Here is an 8,823-nt window from a genome sequence, read left to right on the forward strand (position 1 = left end):
CCCCCCCCCCCCCCCCCCCCCCCCACTCCGTACAATAATTTACCTTTCGAAGTTGCACGCGTATAGTTACTGGTCCCTCCTCGACAATCCTCCAATTCTCATCCGCCTTTCTTAATGCTGATATCACCTGCGCAAACTCACACTTCTTCACTCTGCAGCGTAGTCGCAGCAGGAAAGGCAACAGAACCCGAGGCAGAACCGAACGCCGCATAGAGGATGGCAATTCAAGCAATATCATGAAGCAGGTAGCAGCAATACGAAACAATACCTTCGAAAGATGCTGCTCGGAAAATAGGGTAAGGATGACGACTGAGTTGCCCTTGATCTGCACCTGGGCCAAATCACTGAGCCGCTTACTGCTGCCTGCACAGCCCAATGCACGATCTCAATTTTTGAACGGTTGCCCTCATGAGCATGCAGCTACTCTCCCGGTCATTTTCGAGAATGAAAATACGAAAACCGACATGGCAATGCATACAGAGGTAGGTAATTACCCAAGAAAATCGAACAAATTGTTTTCCTGTTCTCCAAGTGGAGACGCTTCCCCTTCTTAGTCACCAACCAGGTGCAATGCGTTGCATGTCACCGCCATAGATGGGAATAAGGCAAGACTAAAACGAAAACTACAGCCAAACGACTAAAGTGTGCCCTATCATGATACTTCATAAAGGATGGCAATAACAACCTATCCCGTCTTCACCATGTTTTCTGCGTCGACTTTAAGGCTGGCGAAATTTCAAATTATTAAATAAATGGCGCGTGGTGTAGCGTAACAAAGTATTGCGCCACAAGATCTGTGTTCCTCCACAAATCGGTATATTCTATATGCCACATCAATGCGCGTTAGGTGCCGGGTCCGCTGCGATCGCGACGTTGCACTGCATTATTGTGTCCCGCGACCTTATGTTTGACTGACACAGACATTACTACTGTGCTACGCCACAGCACACTGTGCGAAGCGTGAGCTAAAACCTTGCTTAGAAATTGACACACGCAACATGTTGCAGCCAAGAAGTTGAGGGTTTTAAGATTACATGCAACTTGCACTTGTATTTCTTCAAATGTGGTTATTTTCGGCCGCGATACATCTAGATCTTTCAAACGTGAGGAGAGATTGCGTAGATGCCCGTTCATCTGCTGCTGAGCTGCCGCAACTGCAGCCTCTGCTTCGGCCTCAGTCTTCTTTGAATCATAGTCTCCTCTGTCTTTTTCTCCTCCGCGCCCCCTCCTCGGTTGCTGCTGCTCCTGCGTCTGACAGCCCCTTGTATTTTCCCTAGGCTGTGCTTCTTGTGCTACGTAGTTTAACCTTCTCAACATTCGGCGCATCTTCTTCTCTTTTGCGGTGTCGCCGCACTTCTGCTTCCCTGAACTGAAGGAACGGGACCACTCAACCGGTAGCGAGAATCCCCAGCACGCGGCCATATTCCAGTGCAGACCAAACCCCCCCCGCGATTTTGTCTTTCCTCCTGCCTTACTCACACACCACCCAAATACGCAACTGCTGCGTTGTCCTTGGGGCCCGGTGACTCGCCATGCCGAGACCAAGGAAACTACGGATGGGGGCAAGCTGTCGGGTGCCCACCTCCCGAGGCTACGAAGGAAAAGCATTTGAGGACCCCAAAGAATAGGCATTTGATGAGTCTAACAGGAAAGATGAGGAAAGGATACGATCCAGCGCGGGCGATGCTTATGAAACTGTTGTGCGGTCTGTGGCACGAGTAGTGCCGGCAGTGTAGACTGCATCCCGCAAACACAACAGATGTCGCAGCTTCCACTGCAACTGGAGTTGCCTCCGCAACAGCTGCTGCTGCTGAAGCTACTAGGTCACGCGTGCTAGTCCCTAGAGCTGCAGCCGGTGCGCCGTTGGCGTAGGTGTTTCTCGGACCGCGGTCTTCAGTAAGAAGAACAGCAGGTTGCTGTCACAGTAAGAAAAGACTGTGGTCGCAAGTTACCTAAAGAGGGCAAATGGCACTTCAGTGCAGCGGACACGCTGCGATCTTCATCCTGTTCTCCCCACAGTAGATAGTGCAGTACCTGAAGGGCCAGACTTGAGAAGACACGGCTACCAGAGATACACATGAGCTGAACTGTACGCAATGTTCAAAACAAAGCACGAGTGCAGAGAAAATGATGCAACACAAGGAAGATTCTGCAAGGCCGACCCTGTAACTTGGGGCTGTACCGCCTTGCATGGTGGGCCTGTGTGAAATACATTCGCCACTTATGTCTCGCATTAACATGCATGACTATTAAAGATTTTTGCCAGATTCTTCGGTTTCTTTTTTGCTGTTTCTTGCTGCATCAAATCTTCGCTGCACATCTTCTGCAGCTAATCTCCGAACGGTCTCGAGACACCCACGATCGTCAGCTAGTAACAACTCAAGGATGCTCGTCTTTTAAGTAGTTTCTGTCTCTCGAGGTTCACTAGAGTGTTTTCATTGGGGATGTAAGGGCGCAAACTGATACACCCTGTTCGCATTTAATTGCGTCGCTCCGCCTTCTTCCGTTGTGAGTTTGCACGCTGCCTATGGGACAGCGCTCAAAAAACACTCGAGGAAGGGAAGTCTACCAGGAAATGGAATTACATAGCTTTTCTAGGAGGTCATCAGTAGGCAAAGAAGTTGGTTGGGACGATATATTCAGGAATGTAAATCTCCATAAACGCTGCATCTGTCGCTATTCCCTTAGACATCCTCCAGAGAGTGCGAAGCTGGCTTCCCGTAGATACATATTCTCTGCGACTTTGGGCAAGCTTTTTGCTTTGTAATGTTCATTCTATGTTGGATCCCCACAACTTTCCGTTTTCCATCAGGTCCTAAGCAAAAGAGCCGACAGTGATGATGGAGTGCAGGAGGCATCAGGCCCGGCAGTTGTACCTGCAGCACCAAAGCAGTTGTTTTCCTCTGGTGTTTCTTATGTCAAGCTTCAGCCGAGTAAAGATTTGGCAATTCTCGCCTCTGCCTCTGATGAAACGATTCAAGCAGTAAAGGTGAGCAGAAATGGGGGGCAATTGTCCCCCGTATATTCACGGCACTCGTCGCATCTATTAATTCAACTAGCTGCCAAAAACGCAAGAAGCATGAAACTTTAATGGCTTGGAAGTACTTTGATGCGTCGTGTGACTTATGTTGTACTATGGTTGGGTGCACATATATCTTGCTGATTTCAAGTAGTTATGCAGCTCCCCGCCATTTTCCTCTGTTGGAAATCCTACCTAAGATGAGTGCAAGATGGTTCCAACCATAACGATGTTAACTTATATTTACATTTCATTGTTTTGTGGACTTTTTCTGCAGACGCTTGCGAACGCTTTGGGCCACCGCTGGCGGTTCATAGGACGGTACCGAACGCCGCGCTTTTCCCCTGCCGTGCGACTGGTGGACAGATCCGTCCCTCAGTGCAATCTCGAGAGTCGCGTGACAGTGCACGATGTCGACACTGAAGATCGCAGCTGGTTAGATGGATCTCAAAAGGCATTTGAGGGGATGAGCAAAGAACCGCTCTTTGACCCCTTCAGCGTCACACCCCCAGATGGGTGTTCGGCTAAGTTCAAGTTCATTGACGGCGTAATGCATGTACGTGCGCGACATCAAACATAAGTGGAGTGATAGGAGCGGTATACAGGCTACGAAAACGAATTTTATTCGTGAATTGCTGATCAGCAGGTTTTTTGACAACGGAAGTGATCGCGCGAGTGTGCTGGTGGCTGTTGGCAGTGCTCGTGCGCCTTCCCGCCTATGTGTTATGTGTTTTTACTTTGTATGATTCGATATACCGCGTCGTGCGGACTTTGAGTGTGCATCCCACCACTACCAAGGCCACGTAAATTTGGTGTCCTTGCAAGCAGGGAGCACAGCTTTGTATGCACTTAAACATACTTATTCGCACCGGAGAGAGCTGAGAGCAAGGCATTCACTTGCTTGACAGTGTGCTATTCTACAAGGGTCCAGCTCAGTTTGCCTACCGCTTCTTGTCTCCACCTGCACAACAGGTTTTTTGGGACCCTGAAAGAGAAACTCCGGACCCGCCCTTGCTGTGGAATCCCGATTTAATCCCAACTGTTAGAGAATACCTCGCTGCTTTGCAAGACGTGATGATAGCAGTCCAGGATCCAGGTAATTACTGCAGCCCTTTCCTAGGTATACGCAAGCCTATCACTAGAGCTCTTCCATCCGAATACAGCAGTCCTGCAGCAGCTTCCACAATGTAGTAGTACAGAGCTGCAGCACGTCCTTATTGGTGTAGTATGCGCATGTGGATGGGCTTCATGCTTGCCGCTTTGCTTCGTGTGAGCAGCCTGCAAGACGTTTTGCTACAGGCGGATTAAGTTTTTGGAGGGAAAGTTTAGTTTTCACCTAATGTTTAACTCTAGTGAGATGCACCAAATACAAGAACCAGCGTATACAGCTCTTCCCCCGAAGTTTGAAGATCTTCATCGGTTTGAACCTAAATTTAGCTCTGCGCTGTTAGGTTTTATGCCGTTGTAACGAGATCGCCGTTTCCCGACTTTACCTATTCTTCCCTCACCAGTTATTGATATTCAGTATCGCCTCTCGCTGATACGGTATTTTTCTTATAGATGCGGAGATCGAAGAAACCAAACACAACAAGCATAGAGACTTCTACAATGTCAGAAAGGTCGACACGCATGTTCACCATTCGGCCTGTATGCATCAGAAACATTTACTGCGTTTTATCAGGTAAAGACTTATCCTCTTCCGCCAGTTTTTTGTTGTGCTGCTTTCTGGAGTGGAATAGGGCATCGTCACTATTCACCAATACTGTAGTAGAAGCTTAGTGCACGTTCTTGCGTAAATACGGGCCTATGCGTGATTCTTTATATTGATAAGCCGATTCGCTTGGTCGCATCCATAATCTGCTCGTTGCAGATTGAAGCGACGATGCGTATATAGTCTTGTACCAGCACGAACATGAGATTACGCATATAGCCATGCCAATATATCCCCCGTTTGGCGCAGGGTGGATGCGCGTATGCGCAAACACGTTGATCAATACTCTTTGTAGGCTTCATCGTGCTTTGCGCAGGAAAAAATACAGGACGGAGGGAGACACAGTTGTAGCGATGGAAGGCGACCAGGGTATTACATTAAAGGGCTTGTTTCAAAAAGAACTGGGGTTTAGTGCAAGTGAAGCTTCCGTTGACCACTTAAACGTCCATGCCCTCGGTAAGAGAATGTGAGGGAAAACATGTAGAAGTGCGCGGCAGGACGATGGAGACAAACGCAGTTTGATAAGAGAGAAACTGCCCATTTAAGTAATTTTTGAATGCCATTGGTGTGAAAGGAACCGTATTTGGCATGGCTGGTGGGAAGAGGTCCGAGCTTCTCTGGGTCATCTATATGTACGATGCATTTTGACGCTTTTGCGCAGGTTCTTGTTTCCAACGATTCGATCTGTTCAATCAAAAATATAATCCTTTTGGGCAAGCGTGCTTGAGGGATGTTTTCCTCAAGACTGACAACCATATAAAAGGTAGAGTGTGTGTTTCGCTGCCCTATTGCATTTGCTGTTCTCCTGTGCCCAGAAGCCGGATCAGTTTTCAGTCTCCCCTTGGTCCTGCCTTTCTTCTTCAGGCCGTTTTCTCGCAGAATTGACAAAGGAGGTTATCGCAGACCTGGATGACCGGAAGTAAGGCCTCTTTTATCGTTTGGACTGTTTGTTTTGTTTATTGCAACGATGTTGTTAAGTTATGAATTACTGTGGGGTCATACGAGCGGCTGGCTTTTCACTTGCTTCATAGAGAGCGAATTCTGTAAATATTAATTGCTGGTTTATTCCAGAAGGTAGTGCATTTACTTAGCGACGTTACCGATGCGCTCTTTGCTAATCAGACGGCTGTTTTCTCGAAGTGCGTAATCTGGCTACGAAATTTGCAGTGATAAAGCAGTTCGAGACAATAAGGCAGTGGCCGGTTTTGTGTACCCTTCATGCATAATTGGGCAGCCAAATGTTATGTAGTTTTCATTGCAATTGGAAAACCGAAGTGGAGTGGATAAAACATTGAAAAGATATGATGTTTGCAGCAACACACAAATCAATATCATAATGCAATAACGAGCGTGCAGCGTAATGTAGTATAGCCAGTGTAACAGGCATGGCTACTCTGTTTCTGTTTGGTGGCCTTCAGATATCAGCATGCAGAATGGCGCCTGTCTATTTACGGAAGATCATACGAGGAATGGGAACGACTGGCTTCCTGGGTGGTCGACAATAAACTCCATTCTCGTCGCGTTCGCTGGATAATTCAGGTCCCGAGGTACAGAGATGCATTATGAGCATTTTGCTCAAAGTGTGAGGTTTTGTTGACGCTTGACGGATAAAACTTTCTCGTTCCATTTCGCCAGTGGCAAATGCTTTGCAAGTACCCCAATGGCTTCTGTACGTGCCAGGCCCGAAGGCTTAAGTCAGTCGAATCTGTATGCATCTTTTATGTTCCCATTTATCTCCCTTTCACGCTCCGTACCGTTTCTTGTTCGTTTCTGTGAGTCTCCTGTTGTGTTTTTGCCTGTCTCTTCGCCTTTGCAGGCGCCCGTTTTTACTTGAGTCCCTTTCTTGTTTGACCTCCCGGTTTGTCCCCACTTTCTTTGTGTTTTTTGCTTCGTGTAACTTTTTGCAGGCTCTATCACGTCTACCGAAAGCGCGGGGAGATAGAGTGCTTTGGTACATTACTAAGAAATGTATTTGAGCCATTGTTTGAAGCTGTGAAGAACCCCGCACGCCATCGGAAGATATTTCTGTTCCTGCAAACCGTAGGACGAAATTGAACACCTTAAACCCTTTGCTAGCTTTGCTTGCTTGTCTAGGGACGCGTTTTGCTTCATTTGTGCCTCATATATGTCACCTCATCCTCTCTTTTCCGTTTCAGTCTAGAACACCTCTTGTGCACCGTCGTGCAGTTCCTGCTCTTGGGTTCTTTTGTGGCTTGTTTAGTTGAAGATGGATAAACTTTGCTGGGCTGCGTTATGTATGCCATGCTTGTGCATACCACCTGACCTGCAGTGCAAAGGCGTCCGTACTGTATTACACATACAGTAATTTCCCATGTGTCTTTTCGTCTGAATTCCTTCATCGAGTCACCGTGTGGGACATTCTGTGGTTTTTCTTCGTGTGCACCTGTGCACTTACTGCTGAAGATGGTTGGGTTTGACTCTGTTGACGACGAGTCGAGGGTCTCTAAGTACACAATGGAGGGTGGAGAACTACCCGCTCCCTCCGATTGGACAAGCTCTAGCAACCCACCGTATTCTTACTGGATATTTTACATGTATGCTAACATTCGCGCGCTGAACTTGTTTCTCGAAGCCAGGAATATGAGGCCTCTCAGCTTCAGGTTAGCTTCGCCCTCCTTGGCAGACTTGCATTTATTTCTTTGTATTTATGAACGCCTGCCTGCTTAAATGGTGCACACATACAAGTGCACAGAAGGCAATGGCGAGGGTTTCTAAATTGTTTCCAAACTTGCATATCCTGTACTCAGTGTGCATACATGCGTAAAACTGCACGTACTTATGTTTTGTGAACGAAGATAGGCAGTTACGTCGGTAAGAAATCTGACCCTTCTCAGTGTTCTAAATGTATTAGTTGTGTACTAGTTAGTTGGCGACGAACTGTCTGTTGGTAGTTTAGGGCCTTGGGCTGGTGGCTTGTCGTCTGCCTTTACTCGTAGGCCCCACTGTGGAGAGGCGGGAAGCACAAGTCACTTGGCAGCAGCCTTCCTCCTAGCTGACGGAATAAACCACGGAATTTTGCTGAAAGGGGCCCCAGTGTTGGAATATATGTTTTATCTCAAACAAATCGGCATTGCGGTGTCCCCCCTTTCGAACAACGCCCTGTTCATGGACATAAGTGCGTTCGTCGCCCGTATTCGTTTCCTTGTATTTTGCGTGGTCGTTAGTTTTCCTCGTTTCCTGTATACTGGTGTCTTGATCAGTTTTCTTCTGGAGTAGCTTGCGGTTGGGAATACATTGTAGAAACTTTCAATCGTTAACGCCAATCTCTACTCGCTGCAACGGTCGCTCTGGGTGGCCCGTTTTCTCCATGCATACTTCCACTGAAAAGTCATACACCCATTGCTGGCCCCCTTACTTGCTTGTGGCTCGTTTGTTTGCCTGCAGCAAAGAACCCCCTGTATTCTTTCTTCAAGATAGGATTAAACGTGTCTTTATCTACTGACGACCCGCTGATGTTCCATTTTACCGACGAACCCCTCCTAGAAGAATATTCGATCGCAGCAGTCAGCATGGCTTGAATATTTCGATGCGAAAGTTATTGGATAGAAACACTTAACGTGACTGTATATGCATATGCACACTTCCAATATAGGTGGCAGTGCCTTGATGCAACTCAAAAAGAGGCATGCTGTGAAGGAATGGCATTTGTTGCGTAGTTCTCTGAAGCCGTGGACGCATTCGTAGGTGCACAGTTCTCATTTTTTGGTCTCTTCCATAGATGTGTATTCACGAGCCGTGCATGCTGGTATGCGCTAACGTTTAAGACATATTCATATCTCAGAGGTACACTTTACCCGTACTTTCTACAGTGAAAGCACAACGTTTTAGACGTTGCAAAATGTTGAAGTATTTAATTGTTGTTTTTAATATCCGTTAGATTGTTTCTGCAGCATGTTTGGAAGCTGTCTCCTGTTGATCTTTGCGAACTAGCAAGGAACTCCGTGCTGCAAAGGTGAGCCCTTTTCTTGGTGCGCACTTCCTATTCCTTCTTATCGTTCATTGGCTGTATTGCGGCTATGTTTGGTCAAGAAGCAGCAACCTTTTAGTAGAACGTAACACTAGCGGATTGTAG

At 47.2% G+C, this 8,823-nt stretch overlaps 2 protein-coding genes across 2 annotated transcripts; both read left to right on the forward strand.

Annotated features, from left to right (window-relative positions):
* Positions 1-2,527: 2,527 nt before the first annotated feature.
* On the forward strand, positions 2,528-5,653 carry EAH_00019210 (hypothetical protein; the record flags this gene model as incomplete). Its single annotated transcript, XM_013397374.1, has 7 exons — positions 2,528-2,647; positions 2,813-2,989; positions 3,297-3,575; positions 3,944-4,115; positions 4,297-4,438; positions 5,047-5,186; positions 5,595-5,653. The coding sequence occupies 7 exons, from the start codon at positions 2,528-2,530 to the stop codon at positions 5,651-5,653; spliced, it is 1,089 nt and encodes a 362-aa protein (XP_013252828.1).
* A 1,501-nt stretch (positions 5,654-7,154) lies between these two features.
* EAH_00019220 (adenosine monophosphate deaminase, putative) lies at positions 7,155-8,269 on the forward strand (the record flags this gene model as incomplete). The annotated part of the gene is made up of 3 exons (XM_013397375.1): positions 7,155-7,351; positions 7,688-7,866; positions 8,136-8,269. 3 exons carry the CDS (start codon positions 7,155-7,157, stop codon positions 8,267-8,269), a joined length of 510 nt encoding a protein of 169 aa, XP_013252829.1.
* Between the last annotated feature and the right edge of the window lie 554 nt (positions 8,270-8,823).

The sequence above is a fragment of the Eimeria acervulina genome, genomic scaffold, assembly GCF_000499425.1.
Source record: "Eimeria acervulina Houghton genomic scaffold, Eah_scaff128, whole genome shotgun sequence".
Taxonomy (NCBI): Eukaryota; Apicomplexa; class Conoidasida; order Eucoccidiorida; family Eimeriidae; genus Eimeria; species Eimeria acervulina.